Genomic DNA, 20,052 nt, shown 5'->3' on the forward strand with positions numbered 1-20,052 from the left:
CAAATTCTAGAGCTAGAAAAAAAGGCTATGAAAGTTATGATTTATATAAAACTCCAGTTAGAAATCTGAGCAGAAAAAATTAAAGCTGTCCATGTTGCAATTTCCTGCTTTGGGTCAGGACTTCATGTACCCAAAACCGGAGATTTTTGATTAAAATTAAATGTAAGGGTTTTGACAGTTAGAGTTGTATTGCATCAAAGAAATTTCATATTTTCAGGGAATGAAGAGCTCCCAGTGGTTTTCATATTCTCAGTAGTTTTAATGCTCTTTTCCTACAGTGAAAACATCACAAGCCCATGGCTTACTAGGCTCAGGAGGAGACCACCAGATTTCCAAACAAGGTTCTAATAAAATCACCTTCTGGAATTAGCAAGAATGGTTGAGATTTTTTAATGAAATGTAATTTTTTAGCACACTAACTAAGATATGCCTCCCTTGTTTCAGTTCAAAGTTTCTATGGAATTCTTTGCTCCTAAATGAAGAGAAGGAAAAAAGGCCTTTATGAAAACACATGGTTCTGATTGACAGATACATCCTGCCTCTGTAGAGCAGAGGTCTGTATTAGAAACCTCTATAATCCACTGTGACAATGGCTACTATTATTATTTTCTAATACCTTCCTATACTTGTCCTCATTTTTGGGGGGAGTGGGAGGCAGATACCATGGCTTGCCTGCAATATTATGTTCATTAGGTCACTTAGCTTATTATATTCTTAATTACAGAAATTACCTGGAAGTATCTAGCATAGTATAGGGGTACTGTGAATGAGAATACTGAGACACTTTTTTCCAGTCATGTTGAAGCATTTGTGCTAAAAGAAATAATGTAAGAGAGACTATATTGGAAGTATAGGTTTTTCAAGTGCATAATTTGTCCTGCTTCCTAGTAAGCTGTTCCTGCTGTTCCTTTTCCGCTACACTCTAGAAAGTGGGTGTTAGAATATTTGTAAGTCAGTGTTTTAGAACAGACAGGGGTTTTCGATCTACTAAAAGCAAAGTCAATTAAAAGCCACACTCTTATCTGAAAAAACACCCCAGCTATCTGAGGTTAATGGAAACTTTAAAATTAATGGTAGCACAATAGTTTCCCTAACTGAATATGATCTCTCTTTAGTTCACAAATAAGACAGAAAAGATGAGATACGGTGAGTTCTCTATCCCTTTCTTACCCTGCTGACACTGAGGAGGATAGGTCTACATGCTCCAGAAGACACTGGACCTCCAAAATGCTGGAACACATATAGAATAACTAAAACTTCTCACCCCTAATCTTCTTACATTCACTTCGCTCATCCATGTCAGTCTTTTCATGTGTACTCTCTATTCCTCCATGTCCTTCTGTTCTCAGTCTTTTGAACTCATTCCTTCCTTATTTGCAAATAGGAAGCACCTATTTACTGAACAGCTGAAAATCTGAAGTGTGACATCTGCATTGACATGATCTGTGATTTCTCTTAAAAAAAATGGTGTATGGACATCACCTTTTTTGAAGACTTATGGCAGCCCTCCTGTCTGATCTCAGAGTCTACACTAAGGGGCTCCTGGGCCATCCTTCCTAAATACTTGATAAGCAGGGGCCAGGTTGCATACCATTTTATTATTATTATTGTCCAGTGACAGAATCTGGCGGATGTGCATAACAGTCTGAACTCTCTTGAACCTATTAAGTGTCTGGTAGATTATTTGAATATGATCTACAATTCCTATGGATATAAGTAACTTCTGAAAGTCACACTGCAAACATAGCCGAAAGGAACACAATTGCCCGTTTCCTGTTTTGAATACTCAGTGCTAACACATCAGCCATATAAAATTAGCATATATAACAATCAAAACATCATCTAAAAACTCTGTGTACAAAATAAACAGATTTTTTGAATACTTTCAGTGCCTCAGCTTTATAATGCTGTTTTGATTATAAAATTTATAACATTTTTGAGTGATAAATTTGCCGAAGAAATGGTTTCATCTTCTGAGTCTTCACCACAGATGTGTGCAGGTAACTAATGTAGCATAAAGTGAGTACTTGGATTATTATTTTTTTTTTAACACCCTGGATTCACAATTTCACTTTGTGTTTCACGCAATTGTGGCAGGAAATTTGGAGCAGCAGGTAAAGCCGGCCACCCCAACCCCAGCTGGATGGAAATATCCATTCCCTTGCCAGGGAACATCAGTGCTTCTGGAGCTATAGCCTTGGCATGATATACTGCCGATGCCAAAGCTGACAGCAAGTCTCCATCATACATCACCTGCGTGCGGGGTTGAGAGTGTGGCCTCCCGCCGCGCGCCCCTCACCAAGGCCACCTCACGGCCGCCGGACACAGCCCACCACCACAGTCGGCTTCGAATAGCATCGGAAAACACGCGGCGAGGCCGGCCGGAGGAGAACTACATTTCCCAAGAGCCTCCGCGTCCCCGGGCCGACGCGATTGGTCAGAGCCAGAGCCCATCAGCGGGGAGGAGGTAGGCAGCGGTGCCGCAGGTGCGCGCCGGCGGAGGGCAGCGGCTGAGTGGCGGGGGGAACATGGCGCTGAGTACCAGGGCACCGCGGCGGCTGTTGCTGCGCTTGCCGGCCGGGAGCTGCCTCCTCCTCTTGCTGCTGCTTCTTCTCTGCGGCCAGCTAGGGGGAGGACAGAAAAAGAAGGAGGTAGAAACGTTCGCTTCTTTCACCATCGCGCTAGGCTGAGGCGCTGGGGTTGCCCCACTGCGCTGCCTCCCCCTTGTCAGCTCCTCGGGCACCCGCGGCGTCCCCCTCCGCCCGGCTCCCTGAGCCCGGCTTGCCCCGCTCTCCTCCCGTCGCGGCGCCAGGCGCCCTCTTGCTCCGCGGTCTCGTCTCTACTCTTTTCCCTCCCCAGCGCGGAGGGGGCGCCGCTGGCCCTGCCCCGCCGAAGATGGCCGGTAGCGTCTCCAGGGCAGCGGGAGGCAGCGCTGCTGCGGGAGTGCGCAGCGCCGGGTTCGCGGTCCCCAGTGTGATGTCCCAGCCCAGGCGGTTGCCATTTGTGTTGGGCCTTTAACTCCCGGGTTTTGAGCAGATGAAGGCGAGGAGCACCGTGCTGCACTCGGCTGGCCTCCGTGGTGGGCCTCGGGTGCCTCTGCAGCCAGCCGAGGGTGAGGAGCGCTGGCCTGCGGCGAGGCGTTAGGAGAATGATGTTAAATCCCGTGTTTGTGGTGGAAAAATAAAATACATGCCTTAAGTTAATAAGACTGAAGCTGTGGCAGCAGGTGTGTGCATGTACGGTGTGGGTGCTGGTACTCTCTTCAGGATGACTTCTGGGTAAGAGAGATCTGGAGGATGGGGCAGTTGTAACTGTTTTGGTAGCAAAAATCTGTCTTCAGCATTTAGAAAGGGAATGTGAAGAAATGCATAGTGTAAGTATTAACTTGTCCAGTTTCAGTGCTACTAGATCTTACAACACTTCGCTCCCTAGCTTGTCCTCGTTTTCAGGCCAGGTTGTCATATAGCAAGTGCTAGGCCAATCAGTACAGTCTCTTTACAGCTGCTCTGTAACTTTGCATAGGGGAGGGGATAACTGTACTGAACTGTAGAATTTTTTATTACTTTGCAGCTGTTAGTGTTGCCAGAGAACTTGTGCTTTGTGATGGTGGAAGAGAGGGAAGGAACAATTTTGCTAACAGGTCCTCTCTGAACTATCTGCTCATATAGGAGAATGATTAAAAATTTGTTTGGCTTTCCATTAAAGAACTATGTAGGTTACTAAGGCTTATTGGCCAAAGAAGTAAAATGAGGGATCACAGAGAAGGAGGTGCTGATGTCTTTCCTCTGGTGTCTAGTGACATGACTTGAGGGCATGGCTTAAAGCTGTCTCAGTAGAAGTTCAGATTGGATATTAGGAAAAAGTTTTTACTGAGAGGCTGGTCAAGCACTGTAACATCTCCACAGGGAAGTGGTCATGGCTTATTAGTGTTCAAGAATTTTTTGAACAATGGTTTTAGGTATATGATTTAGCTTGTAGGTTGCCCTGTGTAGATCAGTGATCCTTCTGAGTCCTTTCCAACTCAGGATATTCTGTGATTTTACAAGACCAAATTTAGTATGCAAAATCCTTATTTAAATGTGTAAATAGCAGTGTGACTCTGTGGTCTTCCCAGATTTAAGTAATAACCTGAATGTTGAGCTAAATCCCTTGGGTATCAATGTAAAAAACATAAACCTTTACTCCGTACGTTCTCTTTTCTACTCTCTCTGGTAAGAGTAGATAGTAATGTGTTGCTCTTCTGCTGCTATAATTAACTTATTTTCAAAACTTTCTTAATATATACATTTTTCAATAAAATGTGTTTAATGTTCATTCTCTTGTACTGTGATGTGCTGGCATTGCAACTTTTGTTGACCCTTTCATAGGGAGTGCCAGCTGTGCTAGCGAGATAGCTGAAGCTTTCTTACAGTAAGCAGCTTAGAAGTAGCATTTTAAAACTGTTCCGAGTAAAATTATATGAATTGAAAGAGCACAGCGTCTTGTGCTGTAACAGTACTGTCCAGAAGTACAGTGGTAAAAGGCAAAGATAGTGGAGATTACATGTGTAAAGTGAACCCAAGTTCTATGCAAAGACTGGTAAAATTGCCATAGCTTTCATGGAAGTTGGAAAAATTGTTGGACATACAGTGAATTGTTTTGAAGTGAACACCCAAGGGCTAATGTAGTAGGGTTAAAATGTATATCTTGTGAAATAAAAAGAATTCACATCTCTGTTTCCTCTTTCCTATTTGATTTGAGTGTATCTTTATTGGAGTGGTTGTCTGGAAAGAGGTTAAGGGTTAGAGAAAGGAAACTTCTTTCCCAGTCAGCTTGAAAATGAGAAGAACTTGTGATGTTAAAACTGGAGCTTAAGCAAAGAAACTATACTTGGTGACAACAATTATTTCATTTTTTTTAAATTTTTTATTTTTTATTTTTTAACATTGACTACCTAGAAAAGTATGCATGAAGTCTGAATGAGGTCTCTGGATCAGTTCAGTTGTATGAGCATCAAAGGTGGAAATAATGACTTTGCAGAAAGGAGAGGACTGAGTTAAGGTATTAGATGTTTTGAAGGACTTACTGGTAGAGGAAAACGAATGTGGAAATGAGAGAACATTAGTGTAACTGTTTGTGTTGATTGTTAAAACACTATGTTATAGCTGTGTTTAGAGTGGAAAATATGTAAGTTCTTAAATGACTAAAATACTTTTCCTGTGCTGTAAAATATGCTTAATGATAACTAAAGAAACTTTCTTCTCTGGCAAATTACTGAAAAGTGCTGAGATCCACGTTAGATTTGATTAGATTTGTACAAATGTAAATAACTATTAAATAATGTATTTTAATTAGTTGATGATTAGTCATCGGTGTAATAGAAGCTATTTCTAGAGTGTCCATCTGAATATGTGAGCATACAAACATTCCTACCGCTTCTCTTTAATCCTGTTGTTCACTTTTCTGTATTGTGAACACCCATGGCAGCCTTCACCACCGAGGAGATAAACAGAAAACATTGGACTGTCTTAAAATGACCACAGATAAAATGTAATAATTTGGAAGTTAGATGAAGAGCAACCCTGTATCTTTCTTCCATGCCTCACATGTAAGAGCTAACTGGATTTGAAGGCTGCTTTTATGATTTTAATTCTGGTGTTGAGCAGTACCTTTATTTAAAGTGAAGTAAAAAAAAAAAGTAACCTGGTTATGGAATAGTAGCAAGTAACTCAGTAAGAAGTGTTCTGTTGGAAACTATATTCATCATGCTTGAAAATAATAATACACTGTTTCCGCAGCGTTTGAGGTAATATATTTGTATTAACATACATGCATTTTCTGTAAGGCATGTTCCCAAGCATGTTTTGAATCTTTTAATGTATCTTATGCAAATTCGAAGTGGGTAAAGACCATTAAAGTTTGAAAGGAATCAATGAGAATATTACACTTTGAAATATACCACTTGGCTTTTTATTATAAATTGCTTTGCATGGGCAGTTTAAGTACATAAGATTTCTTTTTTTGACTGAAGCATGTAGAAGGAGGACATTGGTTTTGCAATATTAAAAGCTTTTCTCATAGAAGATAAAGTTTATTTTTGAGCTTTCTTGTAGATGATTCAGAAGCTTAGTTAAATCCCTGATAGGCAATTGGAGTAGCTATTTTTCTGTAGGTAAGTTTGTCGTTACTGTGAAATCTAGTATAGGAAGGCTATCTGTGTAGACCAACATATCAGCTTCATCAAGTTGAAATATCTTGTTGAGCTTAAAACTACTCAAAAAGACTCTGATGATATATAACAGCATTGTAGTAATTTACTCTTCTGCAACATTAGTTTCTGTAATGCCTTAGTTTGTGCTGAGTATTTTTGAAGTATTTCAGGTCTTGTATCTCTGTCACTGTTCCTTACATTTTCCTTCCTGTGTTTCTCACCCTTTTCACAGCTGGGTGTACAAGTTAATGCCAGTTGTGAGAAAATGTAGAAGATAGAGTTGGAAGGATGATCTAACTGATCCTTTATCCCAAAGCTCAACATTGCTTTTATTGCTCCTGACAAATGTCTAACTGATGTGCCCTTAGAAGTCTTCAGTTGTGGTGACGTTATAACTTCCTTAGGTAAACTATTACTGTGTCTTACTGTTAAAAGTTTCCCCCCCCCACCAAAGATCTAACCTAAATTTCTATCTGTTCAGTCCCTACATTTTTGAGCTCATTGTTTTTTTTGTCCTCATCATGGCCATAAAGAGCAGATTTTTTTTTTTTTTTAATATATACTCATCTGTATTTAGACAGGGACTAACAGTAGCTTTTTGATATTTTTTCCAGTCCCCCCTCCCACTCCCCCATATAAATAGAAGCAACTGTGGGTTTTGTTTTGTTTTTTTTTTTAAGGCTCTAAGTATTAAATGTGATAATTTACCTCACAGTATCTTCAGTTGTGAACATACTTTCCACTGTTTTATGTGAAATCAACTGGGATAGATTGGCAGTATCCTCTTGTTACTGCACCCTGTGTTCTTGTTTTCCTTTGGGGTTTACATAATCCCAACTTGTTTATTCAAGGTTATTAATGATTATTACCATGTTTCTTCCCTTGGAGCCAGAATAGTACCTTCTGCTTTACAGTACATTTCCTAGTCTGATTTGTGGTAGTATTTCACCATGAATGTAGCAGTGGTTGCCCCTTCAGAGCTAGTCTGTTGCTGCAGAATGAAAAGGGCACTACTTAGTTTCATCCTGTTTCCTGATGCTGTTTTCAGTGATCTGTAGTATTCTTTCCTTCTGATCAATGTTCTGCCTGCATATTTAATTGAAAGAAAAAAAACTATAAGAAATGTGGTAGAGCAAGTAGAGAAAAAGAAAAGAAGATGATGTATGATGAATGAGTAGTGTTCAGCATAGATTTGATGGCACACGTAATATGAGACATTCTTGATTTCTCAGGATGTCTGATATTACTTCAAAATAGTGATAATGAGAACTTAAGTTTCTTATATTCATCTATTGAAAATAGGTATTATCATTGATCTTGAATATAAAGGCTTCTTACTTTAAAATTTTGGTTTTGGTCTTCAGACTGTGGAGCACTGCATGTCTTTGCTTTTGAAATAGCATGCAGGAAAATGGCAGTTACACTAAATCTAGGCTTCTCTTAAAAAACTTAATTACAAACTGTGATGTGGGAAAGGTTGAACCTATGAAGGAAAACTTAGTCCTGACTATAGATTTGGCTTCAAGCCATTTTTGAAGACTGCATTTTAAGTACAGGGTTTGTATCCATTTATGTAATATGCCATTTCATCTATTGTTGCAGTAGAGAGAGAAGGGTTTTTTTCAAAGCTCTGAAGCTTTAAAATAACTGTCCTGGGTTTTAAGTGAAATAACAGTAATAAGACATGGCTGAAAATGTAAAATTTTTTGTAAATGCAATTCTGAACGTTTTTTTTTCTACTCTGCCCTAAAAAGAAGAGTGAAAAAATGTGTTTGCAAGAATTTCTATTTTTCTGCTTATTTTTACAAGCAGCAAAACCCCTCATATCTCTTCTATTCCTAGGTAATTAAAGCTTTAAAGAAACTTAAAATTAACTAGCAGTTCTTATATAGAAAACCTTGATGTGTTCAGTGATTGCATACAATAAGTGAAATAAAGGATGCTTACAGCAGCCTGATAGCATTTTGTAATTGGATTACTGAAAGTTTTCTGTCCCAGGTATCTCCATTTGGCATCTTTGCTGTCATAAGACAGATCAGTGGCATAATTGATCTCTTCCCCTGTTCTGTTCTATAACTGTTTATACAGCACATCCTGTGCAAATGCATGGAAAATACAGATTGTATTTGTTTGAGTTCTAAGTGCTCTGGAAAAATCAGTTGGTACAATTACAGTGGGAAAGCATTGGCAGTTGGTTTCTTTTCTTTTTTGTGTGTGTGTGTGTGTGTGTATGTTTTTTTTGGTTACTATTTTGGATTTTCAGTTTTGTTCTTTTAATTTCTAAAACCACTTTGAAGGTCACATTTTATTGGCTAAGGAACTGATCAGAACTAAAAAAAGGAACTTTACCTGGTATTTGTTTTAGGCCTCTTGCTCTAATAAATCTGAAAGTAGGCATAATACAAAAAGTATTATATTTTCAACTAATGCTATGTGACATTATTAGACATATAGAAAAATATCTTCTTTAATGTTTGTCTTGTATACCAAAATGTAATAACTACCTTTTGTTAAGACTTCCAGTAATGAGGGATTGCCATGAAATAAATTGAAAGCTGCATGTGAAATAGAGAAACTCATATTTTTGTATGCTATTATTGCAAGTCCTTCACATTCAAAGAAAGATAAAACAAACTGATACTTGCATTGAATGGATTGCTTTTCTTATGATGGAATTACACAAAAAAAAAAACAACTATTTGATGACAAAAAGAATCTGAGAAATTTGAGGTGGAAAAGATTTACACACTTGCCAGTGCAGGCTTATTCATATAAAAATTCTTCATGATTGCTCCAGTGGTGGCAGGACTTCTATCATTTTTCTGGGGAGACTGTTCTCCCGTGTAATAGGATTTATGGATAGTTAGGACTTTTTTTTCTTCTTCTGATTGTATCCAATAATACCATTTTGGAATACCCCAAGTTCTTCATCTTTTCTTTTCAGCAGTTGCAATCATTAACGTAATTATGCCATCCCATTCCTTTTTCTTGTTCTTTTCGTTTGAATCTGAAGCAACTTGCTATTGAATTTCAGACGTATTGGCCATTAAGGTTTAGCAGAGTCTGTGTTGCATAGAATATTTGTACATCAAGTTCATAAGTGATAATTAAAGTTGTGCAGTCCCTTTGTGTAATGACCTTTTGAACTCAAAATTTTTTTCAGCGTTACAGGCTATAGCATCTGCCACTTGAAGGATAAAAACTGTTTTCTGCTCTGCTTTTTAATAATTTCATATTACTATTGCTATCTGCATGTTCAGTTACTTTCCTTATCCAGTTGCCTCACATAGGCCAAGTATGACAGGGTCTAGTTCTGAATCTTGCTCCTCTCCAGAGCTACTCACCTCAGCAAATGAATCTCATTGCAAAGCCTGGTGTGTATAAGGCTAGGGCACGTTCAGAGTCCTAGAGAGCATTGAGAATTCTTCTTTCTTTACTGCGGTGTCTGAGTATTTTTATACAGGTAGAGTATGCAACCTGTTAGTTGGATATGAAGTAGAATTACTACATGTTGCAGATGCTTGTGGTTAATAAACTTCATTGCCTTCTATCCATGGATCTAGCCAGTGAAAAACAAGTTAGTTAAATGTGCTTACCTCGTGCCCAGAGTATTATTAATTAACATCCTGGTGACTTAAATGGAAATCCCATCACACATTTCACTGAATAGCATGCTTTGGAAAACAAAGGCAACTTACTGAAGTTAACTTCTTCGATAAAGTGGGGGTTTTTATTATGATTAGGCTGGGGGTTAGAAAAAGTACATAAGGGAAAACAAAAACTGTTAAAAGCTCTATAGAAATGAGGAGGCCATCAATTGCCAGAGATTCTAGATTTGTATACAGTGATCTCTGTGATGCTATCTTGCTTTATTTTTTTAAAGTAGTCTTAGAAGTTTTTCTTGCAATAACTAGACTTACAGAGTTAATGGGGTATGTAAATAGGTAAATATGACACTAAATGAGACCTTTAACTGTGAAAGTATAAGGAAATGAAACTTTTTATTTGCTGTTATGCTTGTACCTGACTTCATTTAAAAAAAAAAAAATAAAAGTTTTATATTTTTATCTGCCATTTATGTTGCCATTATACTGTAAAAGGGGTTTCAAGCTATCTATGTATCCAGTGGTTGGTTATTGCAAAAATCAGTTTGAAGTGGATCAGTCTTTATGGTGATGGATGACTGAAGTTGGTAAGATTTCTTCTTATCCGCTACCAGCCGTATGCCTTAAATGGAATTGCTGTTAATGGCACATAAAACTTCATTAGTAACCAGATTCCTCCTGCAAGTTGTCTCAGCAAGTCCTAGGTTCTTCAAACTTAACCTCATGCTGAAATGTGTCTTGCTTAATGAGTGACCTGATCATGTACGCATGTTGAATCTGATCAGCTTTTTCTTTTCTATGAGCAGTTGATCTGAATTTGAGGCAAAGTGCCTGTGAAATATGATGCCACACAAACTGTATGTAAATATATTTAAAAACATTAAGATACATGCACTTCTAAATAGACAAGTTTTGATCATCATAACAAATATAGTTTTGATCCAGCAGGAATATTTTGGTAATGCTATTTAGATGTGTCCTTTTATTACAGTTATCACAAAGTTCAGATGGTGATATTTGATAATTACGGTCAGAAAATTGTTTTAACAGTATTCTTTTTATTTAAGGAAATGTTACATGCTCTTGACTTAAAAAATAGTAAAAATGTTTACCAGGTTTAGTTATTAAGATTTAAGAGAAGCCAAGTTCAATGAACAAATGTACTCAGAATTGATGGTCCTTAAATCTTTTAGAAATCAGTTAGAGGATAGAAACTGGTAGTGCCAAGTTGTCTGAATTCTGTATTATTTTTGCATCCATCTTCTATATAACTTATGGTTTGTACTCTCAGTAACCATATGATGGCTCAGCTTTTATACATTTTGTTGCAAGTTTTTTCATCTTTCAGTTCTATGCCTGATTTCTACCAAAGCTTCCAACCGAAATGGAAAGGGAATGGCGGGAATTCTGTTGGAATTTCAAGGAGGACACCAGTTTGAGGCAGTTTAATCCAAATTCAGGTTAGGACTGTTATGCCTCTTACTTGTCCGCAGCACATAGTTTCAGTTGTTGACAGTGTGACAGTGCTTTGAGTGGTGAGACAGAAATTGTTAGAAATTGACAGGAATCACACATTAATACTAAAGTAACTATTTTGTCTGTTGTTGAGATACTTTCTCTTCTAGGTGTTCATAGAAGCTCTTATATGTAAGCTTTTGTCAAATCTCTGTTTATTAATAGCAGTACGCTAACTTCTTTAGTGGACAATTTGTTTGGAAACTAAGATAAAACATGATTAATATTCACTGGACAGGCTCCAGATATTGTCATTGGTTTTCATTTCCTTTATGCTTTTTTGTTTTGGGACATTGCTGATCATTTTCCACCTAAAATGCGTGGTAGGCTTTCTCATTTTTTGTTTGTTTCTTCTAAGCTGGATAAATCAGTCAACACAGATAGATTTACACACACATATTTGTCCAGGTCTATATGAAGTATCATTTACTTTGGTGTTGACAGCTGTGATTTTCTGTCTTCCTGTAATTCTAGACCTTGATCCTGTAAAGTGCTTTAACCAGACCTCAAGCAGAATGTGGCTTTCAAAGTAAAATTTCCATCCAAAATGCTTTCATGTAATTGTATACTGGTTCTGGAGGCTGCTAATATACAATTTCTTTAAAAGTAATGGCCACCTGAGGTTCTGATTTTGTAAATATGGAAGAGCAATCCTGATCTGATTTAGCATTTTGTGGATTAGCCCATTCTGTACACAGAAACTGAACATCTTAAGAAGTGATTGTGTGCTATGAACTTGTAGCATTCACAGTATGTTTTGTCAATGAAATGTGACATCTCAAGCTTTTACACAGTAGCATTGTGGTTGGAGTATGTCTGGGAAACTGGCAGAGGGAGTAGTTGATATTCATTTGATTTCTGGGAAATGATACCCTGCATCACATAAAGTACCCTAAACACTTGTCTGTGTGCTCCTCTGGGTGCTTAGATCCCCTTGAGGTGGTTGCGTTATTTTAATTCAGAAAGCAGGTTCCTGCTGTGAAGTGTATTGGTTGCTTTTGCCCTGTTTTGTTTACACTCTGAAATAGTCTCTGAGTGTGTGAGCTGGATTCTATTACTGAAATTAAGCTTAAGTGTGCACTCCCGAAATGCAGGTAATGCAGTGCAATTACTAATCGATCCATGGAACCAGTTTAGAATTAGTTTGAAGCAAAATCCTGCAGGGTGGGATAATTAAGATTTCAGCACCAGCTATTTTGCTCTGCAGATCCATTAATTTGCATTGCACTACTCACTGATACGGATCTAGTCAAACTTCCCTCTTGCACAGCCACAGTTTCTGTGGAGGTTGCAGGATTCACTGGGCCACGAAGGAGTGACGAGAGAAGATGATTTTCTAGCTGAATGATAATCATTCAAAAGAGGGATAGTTCTGGGTTCTCACAGCTATTTATACATTTAATCCAATAACTGTACAGTATAAAACATTGTAATACAATCTGTTCAAGTAGGTTTACTTGTCCACCATCTGGACGTTGAGTGCTGCCTGCCAAACGTTGAAGTTGGGGAACACATGGAGGGCAGTGAAAGAAATCAAGGTTACTTGTAAGTAGCGAGGGTTCTTCAGGATAACCTCTGTGCACTCATTTTCTCCATTTAAACTGCTATCACCTCCTCAGTTTCAATTGCTTTTGTCAGTGGAGGTAGCTGAAGGAAACAAGTGTAGAGTGCAGTATGCCCAGTGCTCAGAGTACCAGCCTTGAATATTTATAAGTAATGGAGACCTTGCTGGTAACATAAAGGTGTTCAAATCAGCATTTTTCTAGTGCTCTTCCACGCTGTTTATATTTTACAAGAATGTTGAGGAAGGGAGATTGCACAAAATCTGAGTTGTAAATACCTGGTGGGAGGCAGGAGAAGCTTGTTCAAATCTGGAACTGTTAGCCCTTGTCTCAATTCTTTATTTTTTTTTTTTTCCTGTTTGCTGTAGATCCAGATTCCTCAGCTAACTGCTTTTCTGTGTCTTAGTTAAGCTAAGTACTGTGTTACATCTACAGATACCAAGCAAAAGAGAGTACAGCACAAGACTGTAGTGGTGTATGATTTAATCTATGGGTGGTCAGATATCACCATATTTGACTTAGTTTTAATGGAATGCTAGATGTGGGAGAGGCACTAAAGCTGATAAATGTATTTCTGTGCAAAATATGTTATATTGTAGAAAACATGTTGGTAAGTGGGCTACACAAGAAAACAATGAGGCCTGAAGTCATCCTACTCTAGGCTTTTAGTTGAAATGTTGGTGGAGGTTGAGCAACCTGTAGTGCCATCAGTCGCAGTACTAATGGACAGTTTCACCTGTGTAAGAACGGAATGATATTTCCACCCCCAGCCCCTTCATAAATTTAGGTTAAATACACTGATGCCTTAGGTATGGTCATTTTACAAGAGCCTCAGGTGAGCTGTGTTGTAGAGATTGTAAGTCCAAGTGTATAGTGCATATTCAGAAGACATAATTTCATAGAAAGTAGAATTTTAATCATTAATAGCATTTTTCTTGTCCCACGATGTTCAAGTGATGTAATCATTATTATGTTAGTGTATTAGTCTGTTGGCATGTATCTTAAGTGATTTAAAAATCTAGCTGAAGCTCTTCAGTTATAGCAGCATCATTTTTTTTTGAGCAATGAAGGCACTGTGCTGTCATGCAGAACTTAAGCTTGCTTGCTGTAAGGGAGAAAATTACAAGTTAATTAGCTGATACAGCAGCTTTGTTTTCCAAAGTAATTTGGAGTTTGTACTTCTCCCAAGAAGTAAAAATGGAACTTTTACTGAATTTAATGAAATGTTTTAATAGTAAAAATGTTTTAGAAGAAACATATTTTAACTCAAGTCTTTACAGTGAATTTTGAGTCCATAAAGAGTTAAAAGAATATGCTTTAAAATTAGCTTAGAGAGGCACTCTCAGCTGTGTGTTGTCATTAGATCTATAGTCACTTTTTTCTCAGAATGGAAAAATGCATAGACCTTTAGGAATTTGATTTCATGTTAGTTTGAAAGTTGATTTTGGAAGGTAAAAATTTAGACATGATATGTCCATGTTTATGGGAATGCAGTGTTATTTTGGTAAATGCTTACAGTAAATTTTTATTTTTCAAGTGTAGACATCAGTTCCACTTCCAGTTTCCTTAACGTGAGTTATTGAGCTATCTACTATAAAGTACCTGATTTTTTTTTTTAATATTCAACACAGAAATTAATGCCGAGTATGGGTGTTTAAATGGCAGTTTCTTAACATACTTACACCATTTGCGTTAAAGCTTCCTGACCACTTGTACAGTCTTGATTTAGTATTCAACAATGAACCTCTGCTTTACTCTTACTAGTTGCACTTTTTTTTTATTTATATCAGAATTACGTGCTGGTATCCATAAATAGTCTTTCCTGAAACTACTTAAGTAGATCTGAAACTACAAGGTAATTATTTTATGCTAAATTTTATGCTTAATCCTTTATCCTAAAAGGATTAAGGGCTTTATCTATCACTAGAGATTGTCTACCTCCTGTTGAACCACAGAATTCATTCATGAACTTAGCACTGTTGTCCTTTGTCTTCTAATGAATGACTTTATAGGGAACATAGTATTCTGATGAAAGGAACTGCTGCTCAAGGAACTGTGTAGTACTGCTGTCCCTTAATGTATGGGTAATTGCAAGTATTCAAGAATTTCATCTAGGTGGCTGACAGAGAAAAAAGGAAAGCTTTGTAAAAGGTTCTGTTGCTTGAAAATGTGGAGGTATTAGTCACAGAGAAGAAGAATGCTAAATTTAATGGTTCTATCATATTTTTGTGGGTGTGGGGTTTTTTTGTCCTTTCCCCCTGAGAAATGGAAATTGCTAGGAAACTGACAAAGTGACCAATAAAAGGGTGGAATAATACAATAAAACTGTAGAGAATAAATGTCAGAGATGGAAAGAATGTATGAGTAACTGTTAGTAATAAAATGACAGTGAAATAATGTGAGGATGAAGATTTTTCTTACAATGAAGTATGTGAGTCGTGATCAAAAGAAGTTCAAAAAAAGTATTAGCAGGCATACTGCTCTGAAACATATATTCACACAGGGATAATGGGTGCATATACAAATTGCCTAGTTTTTAAAAGTGGAGCTTACACTCAATTAATTTTGATGCCTTCAAAATTTTATTCCTTGCCTAGTATTTCTGACTCTACTTTGATTGATGTGGCATCTTTTTATCCAGAAAGAGAAGGAAGAGGATTGCTTTGCATGTGATGAGAGAAGGAAAAATCAGCAGCTTGAACTTATATCTGAACTTTTGTGAATAGGCAGTTGTGTCATTTGAACCCTTCTGTGTTAGTTTGTCCTAACAAAGAAGAAAATTGAGAATTTACCTTTATATCGTGTCGAATTTTTATTAATTTGATTTTTTTTTTTTTTGTGGCATGCCATGCAGAGGTGTGCTCTTCTATGGAACCTGCCTTTTCTTGTCTTAGGTTAGGTTGTCCATTAAATTAACTACATCGTGTTGCTGCTGGTACCCATGTAAAGTGCTGTAGATATTGGTGATTGACTTTGATTCGTACTGTTAGTGCCCTTAACGTGCACGTCTGTTTGGAGAAGCAAAGCTCACAACTACTTTGTTCATTGTGAGAACAGTTTGATGTTGAAACCGAAGTGAGCTTTCACTAATTTAAAGTGAAGTAATGAAACAAGGTACTACTTTTTAATATCCTTGTAGAAAGATGAAAATTGCTATCTTACATTCTCCACTTGAGACTCATTGCTAAGACTGCTGCTGATGTTAAAGCATCATCTTGAGACTTGAGGTATTTGAATTCAGTTGTTAGAAGTGTAACTGGTTTCCTCTGTAATCGCCCAATCTTCTTTTGTTATTTGTCCATTTTATAAAATGGAAAGGTTGGCACTTCCCTTTGTTCCCGCTTTTTCCTTTTCCTAGCCATGAAAAGGATGTGTTAAATTGATATTTTTCTTTTTTTTTTTTTGGGGGGGGGGGGGGTTGAGGTATAGCAGTGCAAAATCTTATTAATTCCTTTTGGAAAAAGTAACAGGTTTTTTTTGTTTGTTTGTTTGTTTCTGCTCTATGCTATGCAATTCTGTAAATACAGAAGCTTTAGAAGCCTTCAGTTAAATAAAAAAAAAGAGGCTACTTGAAAAGCCCACCTTTTGGCCAGTTCAGCTATGTAAATTTAAGGATTTTGATATTTTTATGGCTTAGTAGCAGGTAATAAGTGTTAAATTTAGTTAGTTTAATTTTTTTGAAAAAAAAAAAAAAATTGTGCTGTAAGTGCTTATGATAGGTGTTGTCAATCTGCAGAAGCACTGTAAAACCTGCAGTCATAAGGATCTACGAAATTTTATTTGATATGCTATGAAATTTCATGAAATCAAAGGAAATTGAATGTACAGTAGAAGTCCATCAAATATAGAGGGGTGCACATGGTCAGACAAAACCAGCTTACTCTTATTTCTTTTGAGGTACTATCTGTAATTTTTTTAACAGTAATTTATTAATGTTGTGCTATGTTAAACATTACCTTTTAAGGAAATGTAGGAAGAATAATACATCCAGATATTTAGCTGCTTTATGAATGAGTATGTAATATTATATATACTGTAATAACAGTTGTTCTGAAAAGCAACAGTCCAAATAATGAGTGATTTTGGTCATTACTTCTGTATAGTACTTGGGCTGTGAAGTTTATGTCAACTAATAAATTGAAGGAAATTCTAAACTTCTCAAAAACACGCTTCTAGGATTCCAAGGACCTGCTGGTAGTGTAGATTCCTTTAGTAATATTCTGCATTTTTTTCATAGAGGAGGATGAAAGGTGTTGTGCCCTTTTTTCATAGAATCATAGAATAGTTAGGGTCAGAAAGGACCTGAAGATCATCTAGTTCCAACACCCCTGCCATGGGCAGAGACACCTCACACTAAACCATGCTACCCAAGGCTTTGTCCAGCCTGGCCTTGAGCACTAGCAGGGATGGAGCATTCACAGCCTCCCTGGGCAAACCATTCCAGTGCCTCACCACCCTAACAGTAAAGAATTTATTCCTTATATCCAATCTAAACTTCCCCCGTTTAAGTTTTAATCCATTACCCCTTGTCCTATCACTACAGTCCCTAATGAATAGTCCATCCCTAGCATTCCTATAGGCCCCCTTCAGATATTGGAAGGCTGCTATGAGGTCTCCACGCAGCCTTCTCTTCTCCAGGCTGAACAGCCCCAACTTTCTCAGCCTGTCTTCATACGAGAGGTGCTCCAGTCCCCTGATCATCCTCGTTGCCCTCCTCTGGACTTGTTCCAACAGTTCCATGTCCTTTTTATGTTGAGGACACCAGAACTGCACACTATACTCCAGGTGAGGTCTCACAAGGGCAGAGTAGAGGGGCAGGATCACCTTCGACTTGCTGGTCATGCTTCTTTTGATGCAGCCCAGGATACGGTTGGCTTTCTGGGCTGTGAGCGCACACTGCTGGCTCATGTTCATTTTCTCATCAACCAACACCCCCAAGTCCTTCTCCTGCCCAACCTGTAGCTGTTCCTGGGATTGCTCTGACCCAGGTGTAGGACCTTGTACTTGTTATGGTTAAACTTCATGAGGTTGGCATCAGCCCACCTTACAAGTGTGTCAAGGTCCCTCTGGATTGCATTCCTTCCCTCCAGCATATCAACCGAACCACACAGCTTGGTGCATCGGCAGACTTGCTGAGGGCACACTCAATCCCACTGTACATGTCACCGACAAAGATGTTGAACAAGACTGGTCCCAACACCGATTCCACAGGGACACCACTCGTTACTGGTTGCCAGATGGACGTTGAGCCATTGACCACAACTCTTTGTGTGTGGCCATCCAGCCAGTTCTTTATCCACCAAGTGGTCCACCTATCAAATTGATGTCTCTCTAATTTAGAGACAAGGACATCATGTGGGACAGTGTCAAACGCTTTACACATGGTCCAGGTAGATGACATCAGCTGCTCTACCCCTGTCCACCAGTTCTGTAGCCCCATCATAGAAGGCCACCAAATTGCTCAGGCAGGATTTCCCCCTAGTGAAGCCATGCTGGCTGTCACCGAGCACCTTGTTGTTTTCCATGTGCCTTAACATGCCTTCCAGGAGAATCTGCTTTAGGATTTTGCCCGGCACGGAGGTGAGACTGACAGGTCTGTAATTCCCCAGGTCATCCATTTTCCCCTTCTTGATAATGGGGGTTACGTTTCCCTTTTTCCAGTCACTGGGAACTTCACCTGAGTGCCATGATTTCTCAAATATGATGGCTAGCGGCTTCGCAACTTCATTTGCCATCTCCTTCTGGACCCGTGGATGGATTTCATCAGGTCCCATGGACTTGCGCATGTTCAGGTTCTTAAGATGGTCTCGAACCAGATCCTCTCCTACAGTGGGCCTAGGGTCATCATTCCCACAGTCCCTGCGTCTGCCTTCCAAGACTTGGGTGGTGTGGTCAGCGCATTTGCCAGTGAAGACTGAGGTAGAGAAGTTATTCAGAACCTCAGTCTTTTCCAAATCCAGGGTAGCAGATGTTCTCCTGATAGCCTCCTGAGAGGGCCTGTGTTGTCCCTAGTCTGTCTTTTGTTTGCAATGTACGTATAGAATCCCTTCCTGTTATCCTTAACATCCCTATCCAACTTTAGTTCTAACTTCCCTCTTTATGAAGATTTTAAGCTTCACATTATTGAAACAAGGACCTGGGTTTAATGTAAATAACGGGCATGGAAAAAAAAAGGTAAGAGAACATAAGAGCTCAGTAAAAGGGTTACAGCCCTTTTTGGCAAGGCCTCTTTTTGGCAACAGTTTCTCTCATTACCCTTGCTGCTCTTAGTTGGATATGGAATCACTGTAACCAAATACTGGAGGAGGCCATGTGCCCTGAGCTTTTTTCTCCCATCCCGCTTCGAATTTTTCACTGCTTGTGTTCAGCAAGCCACCACAATGTTATAATTTCACAGTTTTACCCACCTGCTTTTGGAGATCATCTTTTGTATGGATTTAATGTAACTTTCATGCATTTAAAACTGAAGTTACAGAATGATTAAATGAAATTTGAGCAAATGTTGCTTACATCTCAGTTATGGCTTTGTTGGAGTTCAGTTTTAACTTTTTTTTTTTTCTGCTCATCTGTTTGAAGTGGAAAAAAAAGAATGTGCAGAATGTAAACTTTGACATTATGAGAATCTTTCATAAAGTCTTGAAAAAGTGCTGATGAAGGATGCTTATTTTTCTGTTTCTACCCAACTCTGGCTATGGTACCCATGCTTTTATAGCATGGTTTATATGTAGTGTAAGCCCCTTACTGGAATCTCTTTGGGCTATATAATATATTGTCTCTTGATTAGCTAATTAAATTACATGAAGTAGATTACAAGGGTGGTTGTTTGGTGGTTTTGTTTTGGTTTGTTTTCATCATAATGGGTGATCCATGTATGTCCTGGGTTCAGCAGTAGCAGTCATTTTTCTCCTTCTTGGTAGCTGGTGCAGTGCTGTGTTTTGACTTTCAGCTCGGGAACAGAGCTGATAACACTGATGTTTTGGTTTGGCCAAGGACTTTGTGAGCCTCATGCTCTGACAGGGGGGAGGGGAAGCCAGGAGGAAGCAGAGACAGGACACCTGACCCAAACTGACCAAAGAGGTATTCCATACCACAGCACGTCATGCCCAGGATGTAACGGGGAGTTAGCCGGAAGGGGTGGTAGACTGCAGGGTGGGAGGAGGTATGGGTCGGAGCTTGGTCG

At 38.6% G+C, this 20,052-nt stretch overlaps 1 protein-coding gene across 2 annotated transcripts in view; it reads left to right on the forward strand.

Annotated features, from left to right (window-relative positions):
* Positions 1-2,434: 2,434 nt before the first annotated feature.
* The window catches only part of TUSC3 (tumor suppressor candidate 3), a 120,102-nt gene continuing 102,484 nt past the window's right edge, over positions 2,435-20,052 (forward strand). The window contains exon 1 of one of the 2 annotated variants that reach the window (XM_061473181.1): positions 2,435-2,651. In XM_061473181.1, the coding sequence (XP_061329165.1) occupies positions 2,529-2,651 (123 nt within the window). In that variant the 5' untranslated portion in view covers positions 2,435-2,528. The remainder of the gene's footprint in view (positions 2,652-20,052) is intronic. The other variant, XM_061473173.1, reaches the window with a different exon arrangement.

The sequence above is a fragment of the Pezoporus flaviventris genome, unplaced genomic scaffold, assembly GCF_033815535.1.
Source record: "Pezoporus flaviventris isolate CSIRO_AGI_PZ_B2104156 unplaced genomic scaffold, CSIRO_AGI_Pfla_v1 ptg000002l, whole genome shotgun sequence".
Lineage (NCBI taxonomy): Eukaryota > Metazoa > Chordata > Aves > Psittaciformes > Psittacidae > Pezoporus > Pezoporus flaviventris.